The 19,213-nt window shown below is 34.5% G+C and overlaps 3 protein-coding genes across 13 annotated transcripts in view; 1 reads left to right on the top strand and 2 right to left on the bottom strand.

Annotated features, from left to right (window-relative positions):
- LOC125060175 (fasciculation and elongation protein zeta-2) overlaps positions 1-1,729 on the top strand; it is a 63,096-nt gene extending 61,367 nt beyond the window's left edge. The window contains exon 7 of the mRNA XM_047664942.1: positions 65-1,729. Within this exon, the coding sequence (XP_047520898.1) occupies positions 65-147 (83 nt within the window). The 3' untranslated portion in view covers positions 148-1,729. The remainder of the gene's footprint in view (positions 1-64) is intronic.
- A 412-nt stretch (positions 1,730-2,141) lies between these two features.
- LOC125060361 (brachyurin-like) lies at positions 2,142-5,820 on the bottom strand. Its single transcript, XM_047665236.1, has 7 exons — positions 5,673-5,820; positions 5,063-5,194; positions 4,627-4,780; positions 4,189-4,287; positions 3,423-3,559; positions 3,108-3,164; positions 2,142-2,290 (listed from the first exon to the last, which is right to left on the bottom strand). The coding sequence occupies exons 1-7, from the start codon at positions 5,778-5,780 to the stop codon at positions 2,171-2,173; spliced, it is 807 nt and encodes a 268-aa protein (XP_047521192.1). The 5' UTR covers positions 5,781-5,820; the 3' UTR covers positions 2,142-2,170.
- Positions 5,821-7,034: 1,214 nt separating this feature from the next.
- The window catches only part of LOC125060289 (spectrin beta chain), a 73,010-nt gene continuing 60,831 nt past the window's right edge, over positions 7,035-19,213 (bottom strand). For 3 of the 11 annotated variants that reach the window (XM_047665110.1, XM_047665111.1, XM_047665113.1), the window contains 8 exons: positions 18,869-19,065; positions 15,920-16,067; positions 14,545-14,607; positions 12,668-12,772; positions 11,952-12,095; positions 11,361-11,454; positions 10,207-10,386; positions 9,124-9,346 (listed from right to left, as the gene is read on the bottom strand). In XM_047665110.1, the coding sequence (XP_047521066.1) occupies positions 9,139-9,346; positions 10,207-10,386; positions 11,361-11,454; positions 11,952-12,095; positions 12,668-12,772; positions 14,545-14,607; positions 15,920-16,067; positions 18,869-19,065 (1,139 nt within the window). In that variant the 3' untranslated portion in view covers positions 9,124-9,138. Of the gene's footprint in view, positions 8,175-9,123; positions 9,347-10,206; positions 10,387-11,360; positions 11,455-11,951; positions 12,096-12,667; positions 12,773-14,544; positions 14,608-15,919; positions 16,068-18,868; positions 19,066-19,213 lie in introns of those variants that run through there. The other 8 variants (XM_047665112.1, XM_047665118.1, XM_047665119.1 and 5 more) reach the window with 8 other exon arrangements.

The raw sequence follows: 19,213 nt of genomic DNA on the forward strand, positions 1-19,213 counted from the left end.
ATTAGTTATAACAATTACGCAGTTTCACTAAATAATATAATCTAAATCAATATATTTCTTCCAGTTCTGAAGGCAATAAACGAAGACAGCCCCACAGTCCCCACACTGCTCACTGATTATATTCTCAAAGTTTTGTGCCCGACTTAATCGATTAATTAGTTTAAAAAATAATTTTATTTAAAATACTTTAAGCGAGAGTCTTGATTATTGTTTTACTTCGTGTAAAAAAACTAGCCGAATGTTTCATGATATTAATCAAATGCCTTAAATTGTATAAAAACCTTGAATTGTATGGATATTATTTTTCTTATATTTTATTATTTATATAAATTTTATCTCATGGTTTAAAAATTCAAATAGTCACGCTGTAGTGCAACCAACTCACAAAAAAGAGAATACACCACCAAATATTTTTAAGCATGGCAACTCCAGGTTAACTATGAGGCGCTACATGGCAACACTTCAACAGCTGTCAGTGTAATGTCATGCGTTTGAATGCCATATTACGCGTTATTTGGAATCATTTTATATTTCTACTTTTTTGCATAAATGAACTGTGATATTGTATGTTAATTTAATTAATGCTTCCTTTTTAGAATTTAATCTATTTAAGTTGAATCATTATTTATTATGTTTCCGTCATTGAATTGTACATAAACAGTAATGGAATTGTGAAGTGAAAATTAATTAAAATGGTGCGAAGAGGCTTGTAAATAAATAGTTTTTGTAGATATAGCTAAATATGTGTTCTACACCTTTCTCTAATGCGACACAAAATGGCCGAATTCTATACGAATACAAAAAGGAATAAACAACTAGATGTTGCAACGGAAATGTCAAACTTATTCTGTGTTGTATAAACATGTCAATAAAATATACAATCTGTGGCCCAGATCTAAATAGGGTTGTTGCGCCATTACATTAGTTATTTTACAGTTCCTCTACAGAAATTAAGGCAAATATTGAAATAAAATGCTGTTTTAAGAATGCTAAATAACACCGTAGAATAGCGATGTTGGCTGGCGCACCAATATTTCTATAAAAACACTCAACACTAGCTTGGAAAGAAGGTATACCTTAGATCGATCTCAATCTAAAGGTTGATCACCTACTTGCCTATTAAGATATAGAAATCTGACGGCAAGACTTGAGGTAGGTGTTTAACTTACTCGTACTCTAATGGGAATTCTGTATGACCCTATTTGAGGCATTCAACCTGCTTGAAACAAAAATTATTAAAAAAAACTAATACCCTACCTATATAGGAACCTATATAGGGTTGTAGCTCCCGGATTATTCCTAATTACGTATAGAAATTCAGCCATTTATTTTTTTATTCAATAAAAATGCTATCTGCTATTGTATGAATTTAAATAATCTCATTAATAAAGTTTGTGTGCCTGTTTGGCCAGTTTTATTGTAAGTTTTGAAAGCTGTTAAAAATTAAAAAAAATAGGTTCTATGCTTATATCTAGTCTCAACAGTTTTTAGTAATAATTTTGTTTATGTTTCTGTACTTTGCTAATAAATGTATTATGTATTTAATTTTAATAATTTTAAATATATCAGCAAAGTATAGAATATGAAATAATATACGTCGTAAGTTTTAAGAATGTGAACTTTTTCATTTAAACATTTTAGGAGAGCTTTGTCGCACACTTGAACTAGTAGCCAACACCAATTGTTGTCTGTAATCTATGGAATGACCGAAATAAATGTCTTATATAACAAGTTATTTTATTTTTAACGAACGACTCCCTTTTTCTATAATTGAAAAAAACGTGTGTGTACTTATGTACACGCGTTATAATTTATACTTCTTTGGCATAACAAGATATAAAAAATTTCAAAAATTTTATTCTACGTGTGTAGAAGAAACGACACTAACAATAGAAAAAAAATATGTTGACTATAGCTAACTTCAGGGTGTCGGTTGTTTGTGACGGGTGCATCGTAAAAATTTACTCTCATAATTTTTCCCTAACGCGACAAAAGAAGTATAACCTCAATAACCTCCTTTCGTTAACGTTGTTTATAAAAACAATGAATATTTATTTAGATAAATGCACACTAAAATTAAAAAAAAAGTATTTTTATAAATTAAAGCTAAAAGATGTTGATAAGTATTTAATTGGAATAAACACGTTTTAATAACTGATTTTGAGTGGGACTATACCAATGCGACACCCGTAACATTACTAATCCAAGGAAGAAATAGTTGAACTCTTGTGAACACCGATGGTAAATTGTCGTTACATCCAGTAGCATCAATAAATGTCGCTACACCAATCTGTAATCATAAAATTCATCATTAAAAATCGTACTCAAGAATGTAGAACGAAAGACAAACGTTACATTCCATTGTGATTGAACACATTATTTATTTATTTAATACATAAATACATACATTATCCTGACAGACAATGCTATTACGATAAAGTATATATTATTAAATACATAATATCACTACTCTGAATTCACTCTTCGAACATATAGATAGTATAGGAGGAATTGGAAGGATTGCTATCATGTCACGTGACTAGAGATGCTTTTGACCAATCAGAATCAAAGCGAACGCTATAGTTTTTTTCTCAGTTTATATTATCACCCCCCTGATCTTTACATCATAACATATACATAAAAACAAGACTGTAGTTGAAAATGTCAAATAAGTCTGAATTACTTCTTACTTTAGAATGATAACATTAGTTAAAGTACATATCTTTTTAGAAACCAATGTTTTTTCCTTTGCAGTAAAGACTGGTGCCGTGGGGTTCAATGGCACAGGTGATAATTAAAGATTTAAGTTTGGGCCTGGATAGTACTTCAAGTTTCAACGAATAAGTATCGCAATAGAGCGAGGAAATGCTGCCAGCATTAAAGGTACAATGTCACAGAGACCAAACTATTTTAAATTGTTTTAGTTTTCTATTTATGCATTTTTAATAATTTTTACTTTGTAAATTAACATTTTTAACGAATATTACAATTAAGAATATTGTATTTATGTTGGAATTTAGTATTCCCGTGAGATTATATGGTATAGGTATTATTTTTTTTTCTTTTTAGATATTATGACAGTGACACTATCGGAAAAACGGTCATACCAATATATCTTCTTCTGTTATGTGATAGACAACAGTAAGAGGTCCGCCGTTGTCTCCCTGAAAAAGTGTACTATTAATTAGATCGCAAAGGTTTACGTAGAAATTATTTTTACAAAAGCATTTTCTTAACAAAAAAGTATCTATTGAGAAGAAAGTAGTGACAGTCGATTGAAATGTACAAGTTTGGGTTCATTTAAGAATAATAAATTATATTTTAGGTTAATTACATCAGTAAAGATCAAGACTTTAACAATTTATTGGACGTGACATATTTAGCGTTAGACTCTGAAGCTTACTCAGAGTTTAAACAATTACCTTGCAAGTTCCCGACAATGAACTAAGACCGCAGACAACGTTTGGCGGGAGCTGGTCAAACATTGTCGCATTGCATTGCTGGTTTGTGATCACCGTCATCGTCTTCTGTCGAAGAGTTGGTGATACGAATGTCACTTCTATAAAAATATAATATTCGTTATATTAACAAAACAATATTGATCATTCCAGTAGTACCGTTTCTTTGTTAAAAAAATCACGGGTCAACGCACTGTTGACTTAAAACATAACATTTCGATATTTTAGACGAAAAAAATGCTTTAGGGTACCGATTTTTTTTTTTCAAAAACCGTGGTATATATATATATTTTTTAATTGCAGATGAAAAAATTTAAATAAGTGCTATTTTACACCTGATCATTGTTTATCACGAGTGCATCTAACGGCACTATGTGAACGTAAAAACCCCACTCTTATCGCGCGGTTATTCTGTATGTATTAAAACGAATTAATTAAGAACTGTCATAGCAACTTTATACCAAAAAAGGTTTTTCTTTTCATTTTTGTGCATAATTCACCGATAAAATTAACTTATAGGACAAAGAACGAACGTTATCGTGTTTTTCCTTCAGACTTAAATATTATTTTGATTCAGAAGGCATGACCTGTTTCTCATATTATCTCAATTTCTTGATAAAAAAAACTGATCGTATGTTAAGAAGTACCAAATAATTGTCTATTACAGTTTTCAGTAAAATGCTAAACATTACTAAAGACCTTTCTAATGAAAAGGGGATTTATTTCTTACGTGGTGCCGCAATTCCCCATCCAGATGCTATCCCGGCCTGTCCAGCGAAATTGTTGTCTGATATATTTAAATAAGGCAGCCTTGCTACATTGATAGTTTCTGTAATTATGTAAAAGAAGTTAGCTCGCTTACATTGGTGAAGTGTACTAGTGCATGTGTGCTGCTACTTTCAAATCCATTTTGCTGGGAAGGATAGATTCAGGATTAGACTTTTAGATAAATATGTTTCTATTGTAACAAACAATAACCACAGCAAGAGATGTTTCAATATAATAATTGTGTTATTTACAATATTTTTACTATATTTTACTCTGAAGAAACTCTATAGGTATTATTGAGATATCTGTTCTGTTTCATTTTCTTGAAAAAAATACCATGATCAAATAGTATTTGTGTGTTTAATTCACCCACATTCTATAACTTCGCAAACATTCTTACCAGTAATTTGTACGACATTAGCAAGCTTCAATAACGCGAGGTCATTGGTGAAGGTCATGGGATCCCAGTCGGGATGGACGATTATTTCCTCGACATTCAAAATTCGACGCCCATTCTCATACCTGTCGTATAAAGAGAAGGCACCTAATATAGCCTGAAATAAGAATGCGTTTTTATGTTTTTCTATATGTTATAGCCCGAGTAGGCTTCGAATTCGAAAGGACAAAACACGCAGCTGTCTTTGACACATATTCTTTCTGTTTCATTGTTATTTTTCTATATGAAAATAGAAGATTATCATTGTGCCTGATAATATATGTAATATTTAGACACCTGTAAGTGCCTTTAGAACTTAGCTAATAACCTTATAATATGCCGTGAATAATTATAGTGTAAGAAACATTTTATTTAAATAAGGTCGTCGCTTAGTTGTTACCTGAACGTTATCCACAATGAGCTCGTCATGGAAGCAACAGTGGGCAGCGGTAATTACCCATCGAGGGTCTATCAGAGAGCCCCCACAGAAACCCAACTGACCCGTGGTTCCAACGCGAAGGTACAGAGCCACCTATAGAAGAATAAAATATTTACCGTAGACGGTCATGAGAAAAAGGTCTGCGTCACTAAGATTTATTCCCGAAAATACATAAAAATTAATAACTACAAAATAAGGAAGATTGATCTATAACTAATGCACCTAAATAATGTGTAAATAATTCATTTCAGCTTTAAATATTAGACTAATGTCTCAAACTCATTACTCATAGCAAGGATAAATAATAAATAATATGTATTACTGCCAAACCAAACTTTTTAAATTTTTTTAAATTTTCTATTTAGGTTAACAAAAATTTTAAAAGGATATTTGCTTAGTAAAATATTAGAATATGTATATTATGGCAACATTTTGGTTGTCATTTATTTATTTTGAGACTTTTTCTTATATTTGCGACCATGCAGTCGGAAGGAAGTTATAACGGGATCACAGCAAATAAAAGTAGTTTTGGCTGTTAACAGTACCTCTGATAAAATAAGTATGTACTTACTTGATACGGTCTTGAACTGCGTTCACTCTGCTCCCCGCCTATTATCCTTGAACTAATTGATGAGGCGCTTATTATGAATAATCCCGATATTATAAGTAATCCCCACATTTTCGTTTAACAAGCTAAATAGAACTGTTATCGATGAGAAAGTTTTATCTCCGTGAGATATCGAGTACTTAGAGATTATCTTGACATGGAATATCCGACCCAAAAGTCACATCCCAATTATTTGATAAAAAATTCATTGTATTCCGATGATATTTAGTCTTTGGCTCAGTGGTCCCGACAAGAAATTGTATTTTGAAACACGGGAAATATTACGAAATAGCCAGAAAAAAGTGTTTCATCATAATAATGTGTAACATTTGGGAACCCCTTTTCGTAAAAAACACCTGTCAGGGTTCACAGCTCTTCCATAACTATTTTTTTTGTTGCTTTCAATTACAATTTTAATTTTTTTTAAACTGTTTATTTCAATCTTGTCTCAATTTTTTAAAAGAAATATATGTAGTTCAATTAATTTTCCTTTGGAACTAGTGTTCGCTGCTTTGAAAGTCCCATTTCATTTCATTTCATGTGTGATAAGTATGATTGTTTAATCGCAGTATTCCTAGCACGTGATTAGTCGCAGCCAACTAGCTTAATTAGCCGTTCAATCAACAGCCTAGCTAAACTAAACAGCGCCGTTTAACTAGCTGCCTGAATTATATTCATCCGTTGTTTTTTTATATGTTGTTACAACATTTAATAAACTGGCTGGCTAATGCTTAGGCCATTCGTACGATCATGTGACAGAAATAAAAAAGCTGAATAAGAAATGGTTTATTTAATATATTTAAAGTGTAACTTATTAGTGTTCTTACGCTTTCTCTTAGTTTCACTACACTCTTCCACTATTTTTCATTAAACTTTGGAAAACATCATCAAATTTTTTGTTGCCGACGCTTTATTGACAGTTTGGAGAATGTGGTAGAAAGTGGAACTAAATTGATATGAACAGGATAGGCAAATAATGTAACATCATCGATTCAAGTCGTTAGCCTAGCAATTTGATCAAATGGCTGAATGTCATTCAGGCCGCTAGTTGAACGGCGCTGCTACGTAAAGAGACTAGGCTGTTAATTGAATGGCTAATTAAGCTAGCTGGCTGCGACATCTAGATAACCCTTTCAAACTTATATTTCGTGAGGCTACTTAGTAATAGTATAAAAGCCAGAGGCTATTATTATATTAATAATAAGGTAGTATTAACTGGTTTTCTATTATCTAAACTAAGTATTGTGGACTCTTTCCGCGCTTAAACGCCAATTTTATCCATTGTGGGTGTTTTGCCAACGTATATTCACAAATAAAACACACAACTATTTGAAAACATCGTTTATTATATTTCCTCAAAAAAGTAAAATTTAAAAATAAAATATTTAAACGTAATGCGCCTGCGTTGAAGCGGCGACACCGCGCGCAATCTATACAATATTACGTAAACTAAAAATGTGATCGTAAATCTAAGGTGATACGTATAAGATAAAATAACAATTTGTGAAAAAATGGCAGTTAAATAAAAGAAATAATACGTTAATAGAAGCGCAGGCGAAGCATACTTACAAATATAAGACAATACCCCGACGTCGCTCGCTTTCCGACTACCATCTAGTCTACACGCAATAAATCTATGAAATCCATATAAATATAACGACGTCGAAGTACAAGAAGACACTTTATTATTGGAAATTATTCCTAACTTACGTAGCTCATCCAAAGAGCCGTCAAAAGATAAAACTGGGATAAAATGTTAAATGCCATATCCATCCACAAATGCAATTAATTCCGTCCATAATTGGTCAATCTAATAAATCAAGCTGTTAATACAATTCTAGTTCAAATGAATATATTATACATATATTAATTTCCAATATATTATATAAATAAATTATCATCTGAATTACGCTAAAATCGAATAAATAGTGTCATATTTAGAATTTTTAACGTCATATTTAAAATAGTAAGTGACAACAGTTAGGGAGTGTTCAAGTATTACGTAACGAATTGGGGGGGGGGGGAGGGAAGGTGTGTCCTTTTGTTAAACGTAACTTTCCAGTACCACCACATAATGGTAGAGTCACTAGGTGGTCACGAAACGTTTTACTATACTTGGGTACAAAAACGTTACGGCGCGTTACATGGGGGGGGGTCAATAATCTCCAAAAATTGTGTGACGTAATACTTGAACGCTCCCTTATACGAAAGGGGTGGGTCTCGATTCAAACACTCACGAGCAGTCTTAACGTATTTGTACGCAACAAAATAATAACAAATTGTGAGAAAGGGCCGCTCACGATTTCTTCATTAGCAAAGCTTACGGCAGCAAGCGTCGTGAGAAATGCGGCGTCCCGGAAACGTACGCGGGCGTGCTTGTACGTGTACGTGTTCGCACTCAGTACGGGGGGACGCGGGTCTAATGAGAAACGTGTGAGGTACGGCTGTCTCTGCACACGAGTTTAGCTGTAAACAAAACAATTTATTAATAATAAAATAAAGTAGGGTATCACGTGACCGCTCCCAAAAATACTAATATTTCATTACTCGCATGTTTTTTAGTATATTTATGGGCTACGAAATAATAAAAATTAATGTAAATTTAATATTGCCGGGGAACGGCTCACGTTTTTGATTTTGATCCAATGTTAAAAAATATTACGTTATATTCAAGATTTTTTTTAAATTTTTGGAAGCGGTTTCTAAACCCGTTATATAGTTATTCACAAACCACCGAAAGCGATTATTAAATAAAAACTAAATAACATATTAAATATTCTTCACATGCATTTAGATTCGAGACTAACGATAAATTATTTTTTTATATTCAATAATTAAATTCTAGGTATAGAAACAGTTTTAAAAATAACTTTTAGTATAATTGCAGCAGCATGCAAAAGTTAGTGGTTAGACATGTTAGTAGATCATGCAATTGTTTTGTTGTGTGATTGAACCAAAATTTCTAATTATTCTATAAATTATATGTTCAAATTTAACACTAATATACTATATATTATTTACAAATTGCGAAATACATTATTCACAAAAACCTCAGTACTCTCGTCCTATTTCATCACAGCGTAAACACAATTTGACAGAAAGAGACAAAATAATACTTTAAATAGTAATGTAATAGTAATTATGTATAAGGGATATATTAGCTTTAAATTAGGCTTGACTAGTTGAAGAATGTCGCAGTCAAAAAACAATTAATAAAAATATAAAGGTCTACTAGTGTTAAGAGTACTTTTATAATTATATTCAGCACTTAAAGAGTGTATGTCAAGTGTAATGGTGTGTGTGTGTGAGTTTGCGTGTGTGTGTGTGTGTGAGTGTATGTGTGTAAGTGTAGAATAGAAAGAGATGGAAATGGTGTTCGGGCGGAAAGCTGTCCCCGTAAAGTGTGTACAGACGTGTAATGAGGCGCATGCTATGGCGAGAAAAGGTAGGTGAGCGTGCCGACTGACTTCTTCTTGAGCGTGAAGAAGGAGCGCCGTTTGGGCTCGGCCTGATGCGGGGCGGGCAGCGTGTGGGAGCGGGGCGCGGGGGCCGCGGTGCGCGAGCGCAGCGCGTCCACCCAACCCGCCATCTCGGACTCGTCGTGGGCTTGAAGAAGGAACTCCGCGCCGTTCGATAATCTGTGAGACGTCAAAATATTATTCATAACAAATTTTATAAGAGTGTTTCACCTAGAAGAGTTGTCTTAAAAAAGTGTTTAATAAAAAATGTGGTATAGCAAAAATCTACGGCAAAATGATAAAATTAAGCGTATATGTGAAATAAAATACCTATATGTTGTATAGTTATTTCACGAACACGAAAAAAAATTCGTTAATTGACCTAAACTTTTTATGAATATTTCGGGTAATTAAATGCAAAAAACCGAAAAAATACCCTTTTTGGTATCAACTTTACTTTTCTATAGTTATACTATATAATATTAATTTTTGTTTTTTTCTATATAAATTTTAATACATTCAAAAGTACCGCGCCATTTTACGTTCACATGCCGCTGATGGCACTATTATAAACAAGGATCAGGTGTAAATAAGCATATTAATTTACTTATTTTTTAAACCCAGTTTAAAATATCGTTTAATCCACATAAAATCGATTTTACGTTAATTCAAAGCCAAATTTTGCGTTAACCCGTGTTATTATGGCACACAAGAATTTAATCAATCTTATTCTAGCGTTTTTTTTTTTTTTTCGTTTTCCCGATAATTCCCCGACTATATTGTAATCGTCGGAGGTGTTAAAAAGCTTACATAAATGGTATTGGTTACCCGAATATTTACTTTCTATTACTATATTACTATTTCTACTACTACCTATTTCTTTTGACAACCCCCTGCATGACCCTCACAGCAAATCCCAAAAAGATGCCCCTCAACCTAACATTTTGCATTATTCCCTTCAAACTCGTCTCCGTTACCCTCATGCCCATAGCTTGCTCAGCGTTATACCTGTCGTATCGCGTATTTATTACAATATATACCTTAGACGGAAGACATGTTTCTTCTTAGTGTAGTTGGCAGCTTGCTCCACAACAGCCCCGTTAAGGTCCAAGGGTGCCTCTCCGCGCCAGTGTTGTTCCGGCGCTGCCTTGTACGCCTTCACGTCCTTGTAGAAGGACATACGCCCATCCTTCGCTACTACGTACACCTTGTCCCACGATCTGAAGCATACATTCATTTTACTACAATCAATTAAGAACATTACTGTTGATCGATGTAGAAAATTATTGGTTTTTTTTAAATATATAATTGTAAATTGCATGTTTTTTTTTTACTTTTAATGTTTAAGTTATTTTCTCTTCTTCATTGTAATGTTTCCCTTTAAATGTTGTGCACACTTGTTATTGATGCACATGCATGTATCTTGTTTTCTATGTTATGTGTTCTCTGTAAGTGTTTGTATGAGTTTCGTTAGTGTGCCTTTTAAAATAAAATAAAATAAAAACATTATGACACGGTAATTTTGGACTTTGACCTTTTTCATAAGATTCAAAAGGAATTCTTCGAAATAGCATTTTTGTTTAAACTAGGGATGCATCGATACGCCTTTTTGCCGATACGATACCAATGCTTAGTGAATTAAAATTAAATGAAGGTAAAATATATCATGTTTGGTTAAACAATCACAAACTTTGAATAAGATTAAAGGTTTGGTTTAAAGACTTTATTTCTCAAAAAGACAAAAAATGTCACATGAGAATAATACTCTAGATTTGTTAACATTGTAGTCGTTCTTAAAGTAATAACAATAAAATATAGCCGTACATGCAATAAACTTAAAAATAAAAGTAACCAAAGAAATATGAATTAAAAGTAATTATAAGAAATGAATTTAAAAGTAATTCTGTCTAACATATTCACTTAGCTTAAGTTATTAAAATTAAGAATTTAGAGTAATAATTAAAATAAAATAAGTAACTGTTAATCATTAAAAATAGCATTAATAAGATTTTTGTAATTTTGTATTTTATTTAATTTGGTATCCAAAATTGGTATCGGATGCATCCCTAGTTTAAATTTTACTTCAACTGTCTCATTAACAATGTATCTTAATACTCAATAAGGCCTTCTGTTCCTTAATAGTAGTAGTTGTACAATTCATAATACGTTTTAAATATATGTTCCCAAACCTCACCTGTTTGATGCACGCTTAGCGGCTGATTCCCACTCGTGTTTGCGGACCAACATGCCTTCAACGCCTTCGTCCTCACTTCCGGGACTTGCGCCCTCTGCACATAGATATAGGTTTTACTACGCATTCAAGGAGCCCTGTAAACCTTAATAGGCATTCAAGAACTACCCTGAAAGCCTACTAAATAAAACCATATTCCAAGACGCGATACTTAAATCTATTGCACACTCAGAATATGTCCTTAAAACTATCACGTGTGGTTTGATACGTCGTTATGAACCTACTCAAATGAAACTCTGTTTTTTAGATAATATTTTATTAATGCACAACAATGTACATATGAGTACATAATTCAAAATCATGCGCTCAACAAACAAACAGCACACAAAGCATTCGTCGCAGACACAGAAATTTTTAACGTACAACGTGTAACGTACAATTGTGGATGACGTCGTGCGTACGTGTGTACGCGTATACGTATGTTCATACGTAACGTATACGCGTACACTCAAAAAAAATGCTTTCAGTTTATTCAACAGACAAGAGCTTAGTATTTTCCAATGGTTCATCCACAATTATTATTACCAGGGGTACCTTCATCATCACTATGGTGCGTTCCAGTGAGTAGTTTCTTAGCGGCTTTCCAACGGAAGCTTCGGAACGGCGACTTGCTTCGCGACCGAGACTTCACCTTACCAGAAGTCGACGGCGTGACCGGTGTCGAGCTCGTTCCGGGTGCTATTTCAAGTGATGGGAGGGATGCGGCCGTTGGGAGTCAGGTTTAAGTAGGAATGAAAGACGTCAATGGTTCGAAATATTTTATAAAGGACGGAGTGAAAGGTAGGGAGGAGAAAAAAAAACAAAAAAACGTAATTCAAAGCAACATAAAAACAACACTGCGTCGCAGCAAAATAAAACAAAAGCATTTACATGCTCTCTATATGATACCAGTACACCAGAAAACACATTTGTTAAATGACATGCTTCTAAAACATTAGTAATGAGTCATCACATTCTGACTACTTATAAATGATTACTATGTTATTTATAAACGTTCACGTACAGTATTGATTCAAGCACATAAATTTATATTGTCATAATAATACAAATTTAAAATAATGATCAACTTTCAAACACCCATAGTTATAATAACAGAAATATGTTGTAAACATTCAGAAATCTATATTCTATAAATAGATCTTGAATAGTGCCTGATTTTTCTTTAATCTTTTTGTGAATCTGTAAGAACAACCTTTATAAAAACGACAATTTGAATCAACATGTACGTCCAGTTAATCAGGTGTACTCACTGGAAAGGCGTGCGGGTTTAACGGGCGTCTGTTTCGAGGTGGACGGGCGTGGCGTCTCTTGCCGCTCGGGAGGGGGCGTGGTCGGAGTCTCGGGGCTTGGGGTTTCTGCATGCGTACGACTACGTGCTAGTTATGTCTACACTACGTGCACATGCTACGTTATGTACATGCGCATCGTTACGTATACGGGACACAGTTTAAAAATCAATTATACCCTGTATACGTAAAGATGTTGGTTTTGTACGTATGCATGCGCATTATTGCGTATACCAACGTATTGTTACATAGTTTATCAAATAATCGTCAGTATACGTAATAATGTTATATTCGTGCGTAACAACATAGAATGTTAATTCCTATTCCCTGCCTACTAAGATATTGATATAAAAAAAAGTATTTCAAATAATAAACGGTACATGTATTTGTATTATATAATGGATAAGCGTTTAAGTTATTAGTAAAAATAAAAAGCTGAAACATTTAATTCAATCAGAATATTGAAATAAGTAGAGATAAGCAATATTTGATAGCTTGTAACAATAAATACATAAAGCAAAAAAAGCCGTGCATATACCAGGATAGCGAAATTAGACGCAAATACAAGAAATATACCTACCTTGAAAACAGCTTCAACAGTTGATAGACACAGCACAATTAGCTCAATATATAAAGACACATGAAAAGAGAGTACAGTATCAAACCATCACCGTGATTAGCGTGAATGTGGAAACAAATGAATTTTATTGCAAAGATGTATGAAAATATATTATGAATACGTCCGTACAATACACAAATAAGACGTCACAGAATAAGATAAAGAAGTGTGCAGGGTATTAAAAAGGACGAATTGTGCGTTACATAGATATCTAATAACAGAATCGGTTTCTATAGTACGTGAGTGCACTAATAGGTTTGTGCCACATCCCATCTACATAACCTAAATTATCCTCCAAAACCAACTACCCCTACGGCATTAGAGCGCTAATTCTTCCACATTAAGAATGTATTGGGCCAGATTCGACTAAACCGAAATTTGTCTCGCTCTAAACGTTAATATCCGAGAGAGACAACACTTTCAATCTAGCTTATCTTAAATAATGCTAAATATTGAAAAGTTTGTATGAAACATAGCTGGAAAACTTTTGTCGAGAGCATCCAATAATAACAGACGGCCCAAACAAGGGCTCTTAACATCCTATAAAATTTATATTTGGAGGGTAATCAAATAGGTAGACCGTGATTTTTTGAAGTGATACTTCTTTATGAGGGTAATTTTTTTACGGATGAAACGCAATAATTAATTACATTAGCGTCACGAAGATGTGCAGCGTTTTTGTCGAAGAAAATGGAGAGAGTGATTGAGACCGATTGACAGAGAGTGAGAAGGGCGAATTACCTTATAGAAATTATATTTTTAAAATTAAAATTTCGTAAAGAGAATTTATGAAATATTAGTATTTTATACTTTATGCAAAATAATTTATTGAAATCTCAAATAACGAATTGTAAATTAAAATGCCACGTGTTTTTACTATCGATTAAATAAACTTAAAAAAGAATAATAATTTGTATTAATTTTCGACACTTTTAATATTTTAATAACAATTAAATTCCTAACATATTATCTTCCTTTTTCCCTCCCTCTAAGTCTCGGAAAGCTAATTAAAAAATTAGTTTGCCAAAGAAGTTTCACTTCTGACACGTGTACTTTGTACGCACGCTTTTTTAAACAATTTAAATCAAAGTTATCAAAAAGGTTTTACCACTTTGATATTTATTGGATGTCCCTCTTTCATACAAACTGATACGAAATGGCACCAATATCTAGGAAGCTCATGCGTACAACTAGCCCCTGGCGATAGTAAAGCGCTCGTTACCTGGCTGGGAATGCGGTCTCTCTTGGGCCTTCTCAGCCGCTTTAGTGGATGTTCTCCTTACGACTACGCGTGTGCATGTGTGGACAACACATATTTAAGTATCGGCCCTAATTAACGCTTAACTCGCCGAGCGAAATTAAAATAAGGGGCTTACTAAACTAAACTTATATATGTTAAAGGAATAGACATTCAAGAAAAATGGTCAATACGATTTTTTGGTATCATTGGCGCTAAGTATGATAGCATATCTTAATCCTCAAAGATTTATTGCGCTGATATTTGAATTCGTAAATAAATAGTAGTTCAGTTCAATATCAGATTTAGCACCAAAACGCTTTAGTATGAAAATTTTAGTTGCAGCGTGAGATGTTTTAATTTCGCTTTCACTTCGAGTTAGCTCTGTAAACTTGACACGTAAAGCTGCAAGCGACGCCATTCTCGGCTGAATCGCAGTGCAAACGTGCTAAGTTATATCAGTAGGTCTCCCTCAAGAATCGAATCATGGTTATTTTGAAGGCATTCCACCGTTTGGTGAAAGTTAGTATGACTGTATCGAGCATAGGTTCAAGTATTTGCTTACAAAAAACTATACACTAAGGCTGTGTTTCCCAACCTTTTTCGTCCCATGCCCTTTCTAAATTTTGTATGTAACATACATCATATTTAATAATAAAAAAAATGTTTACTTAAAAAACTTAAACGATAAGTTTTAAAGAAATCATTAGGAAATTGTTAACAAAACGCAGTAAGTAAAATTTCAAAAGTTTCAGAAAATAATAAAAATCAGAAATTTCATAAATTTTCGAATAGCCCCCCTTAACAATCAAATTATCCCCCTATGGGGCGTGGGCTCCACGTTGGGAAACACTGCGCTAAGGTATCTGAAGACTCTCAGAATTTAAGAAAATATTTACAGTTTTAATAACGGAAAAACTTCTATGTGTTCGTTGTCTGAGTGATCGTTGATTACGGACACCTTATGATGAGTACGTTATTCGTTCGGAAAGACATCATTAAATTTTGAACCAGATACTAAAACCCATGTTAAGATAAAGGTCAGTCATAGTGCGGGATAGTTAACATGCGTGCTGAGAATGCAATCCGTGACTGTGTTAATTTCTGTGTTTTCTTTCAATTCGACAGCACTTTTATATAAAGATCTGGTTTACTTAATTCAAAGGGTAGAATTTCTATTCAAAGTACCGCTAACTGACCATATCATAACGGAGGATCATCCCAACATTACAGGGTTAAAGGGGGACTCTACACAAACCTAAAACTCCAAAATTTGTGCATTCACCATTCAAAATTTTTATAAATGGATATATCAGCGAGCGGTAGGACACCTGTTTATGTATATGGATGATATATTTACCGGGTTGCTCCGGCTCTGGAGAAGCAGCTCGGTCGACAGCATCTTGAGCTGCAGCCTGAGCAGCGGCTTCGGCGGCTTCCTTCTCTTGTCTCTCCCTCTCGGCAGCCGCAGCCGCTTCTTGGCGACGCTTCATCTCTTTCACTTCGAACTGGAATTTACCAAGTCAAGTCAGAGAATTTCACTATAAATATTGGTTTATAGCCGAAATGCCAATGTTAGACTTCTAGTGGTGCTAGTTAGTCAAGTTGCACAATAAATAGAATAAACGTAGAGCTGAAATTGTAGAAAAGGCATATTAGGCAATATATAACAAGCTTTTGGGCTTTTGCGCATGCATAAACGAATCAAACATATTAACTTACACCATAAATATAGTTATAGTACCATATGTCGTTCGTAGTTAGATAATTTTCAACTTGTGACAGCAAAAATAAAGAAGAAGAAAGAGATATGGGCGGGCAAGCAGCGGTTCTTTCGGATTCATGATAGGATCTCCTCAGGGACAGTCGTCGCAGAGCATTTTTTATACCTTTACGGCTTGTAGATGTACTTGGTTGTGCTAGTGAAGCAATATTTGGGTACACATTTAACAACGCTAACCGCTCCCATAGGATAAAATCAATCGAAGACAATCTTGGATTTGACTGTAGATTCTCATTGAGTCCAAGGAACAAGAATTTCCCTGTGGTGGTTGGAGTCATGGGTGATTTAGGGGGAGTGCTTTGTTCCGATATCGTCGACAGACTATGTGAGGCCACACTCCAAACAGTACTTTTAACATTCTTTTCATTTTCAGAATAGTTAATATTCAGATTTCTCGACTGGTATTCGTCTGGTTGTTTGTGGCAATCTGTCCTGAATACGACTTCTGGGTCGATGTCATCGAGGTCCTCGTCATACATGACCAGGTTTTGGGTTTTGTGGCGGGTGATAGGCGCTAAATGGTAACTGAAAGATTCATCTCTTTCTGAATTCTCTGTGTGGGGTGTTTCTGCGCTCGATTCAAGCTAGTGTGGAAGATGAAAAATTAATACCAAACCACAGTAATGAGTGCGTGAAGCTTAAAGCAATATTCAAGTTCCAATTAAAAGCTCGCGCAAAAGCGTAAACCAACAACCACACTTACATCCAAATAGTCATAGTACCATGAAGCATCAGGGGAGAGGAGACTACGGGTTTGCGATAACAAAAGGAGAGAGGAGGATAGAGGTACAGATTTTATGTCTTTCCCCAAATCATTGATGGCTTTATTGCTACTGGTCAAGCCTGGTAAAGATAGGACAGCAACATCGCTCTTACTCTCTTTTTTCCTTTGGTACAATTTACGTAGAATATTCATAATACTCCCCGCAATCGAGGAAGTGCTTTTACGTTTCAGTAATGAGACATTGGGGAAAATATTGAGGTAAGATAAACGTTCCCATAATATAAAATCGATACAGGCTAACTTTTCGTTCGGGTTGGGATTATCGTTTGTATATTCAAAGAAAATGGAGCTGAATATTTCTGATGTGAGAGGAGATTTAAGGGGCGACATTGGCGTGTTTGTATCGGAAAGTGATAAACTGGTATTATCATTTGCGTTCCACAAATAAGAGTCGTTTTTCACTTGAGAGTGATTCAAGTGTTTACTTCGGTATTTTTCAGGGATTTGGTGATTTTCCGAATTTAATATTATCTCGTGGACAACTTGTCCTACTGGAAGCTCTCTTTTGGGGATGACAATATTTTTGGGATGTGGTTTCTTTCGGATTTTGGGATCGGGATAGTATGTAAATGAGGACTCATCACAATTGTTCCAAGGTTCAGGACTTGGCCATAGTTTCGCTGCTTTCAGTTCAAGCTAGTGAGAAAGTAAGAGATTATACAGTGCCAAACCCAAGCTTTTAACTAAAGTGCGATAACTAATACTTATTTCAGTAAAACTTTGCAAAAGATTGGTAACAAAGAAAAATATGGGTGAAATAGTAAAAATATGAAATTATTAATTAATTAGTTTTTGTCCGTTTGTATTTCAAAAATTATATGAACCTCAAGCAAATATCGAATCCTGTACATTTTTATATTATCATATATCTTATTTTTACAAACACCACACCACATTCAAGCGAATATTAATTCTGTGTGAGATATACTATGCTCAACCCACTAAAGCGATGTTGATGAACTATTTTAACTGTACACTTAGATAGTAATGGAATATTGTATATATTATAACTAAATAAATCAGTGGCGATACAACTTTTTAGGTCTGGGCCTCAGATATCTGTATGTTTCATGATCATTGGCAATTTAATAGGCAAGTAGGTGATCAGCCTCCTGTACCTGAAACACGCTGTCCACTTTTTGTGTCTAAGCCGGTTTCCTCTGGTTTCCTTTACCGTTCGAGCGAATGTTAAGTGCGCACATAGAAAGTAAGTCCATTGGTGCACAGCCGGGGATCGAACCTACGACCTCAGGGATGAGAGTCGCGCGCTGAAGCCACTAGTCTAACACTGCTATATGTATATATATTACAGTAAATCTAAAAAGCATGTAATGATATAAAATTCCCAACATGTTTGCAAAAAGACTATTAACTAACAGATTTTAATGTAGGGCCTTTAATACCATAGTTACAACTCCTGGGCAGAAATATTTATATATATATATATTTTTTTTTTTTTAAAGACAATTCACACCAATTGACCGAGTCCCATCCTGCTGGTGAAGCTTGTGTTATGGGTACTAGACAACGGATATACATACATATTATAATTAGATAGACATATAAATACATATTTTTTAAACACCCAAGACCTAAGCACAACACCAAATGCTTATCACATCGATGTTCGTCTCAGCCGGGGATCGAACCCGGGACCCATGATTTCGCAGTCAGGGGTACTAACCACTAGACCAATGAGTCGTCATTCGTAATTAAATCATCAAATACATCAATATACATACAGTGGTAAGCCTCTGCAAAGCGCTGAAGCGGTCTTCTTGCGCGGCAGCCGACTTCTCGAAGGCTTCGTGCTTTTTGATGAGGCTCTCCACCTCGTCGATGGTGTGACCCAGCTCCTGCGACATCAGGTAGGGCTCCTGGGCGATCAGCCATGCCTCGGCCACTGCCGCATCGCGAGCGAATTGGTACACCTCCAGGACTGTAAAAATACATTACAGATTTATAAAACCTGTCCCAAAAGAAATTTAAACATTTTTTTCGTATTACTCAGAAAATCAGGGAGAGTTCATGTATTACGTAACGAATTTGGGGGGGGGGGGGGGGGGGGGGTTTTACAATGCGGGGTG

This window comes from Pieris napi, chromosome 21 (assembly GCF_905475465.1).
Source record: "Pieris napi chromosome 21, ilPieNapi1.2, whole genome shotgun sequence".
Classification (NCBI taxonomy): Eukaryota; Metazoa; Arthropoda; class Insecta; order Lepidoptera; family Pieridae; genus Pieris; species Pieris napi.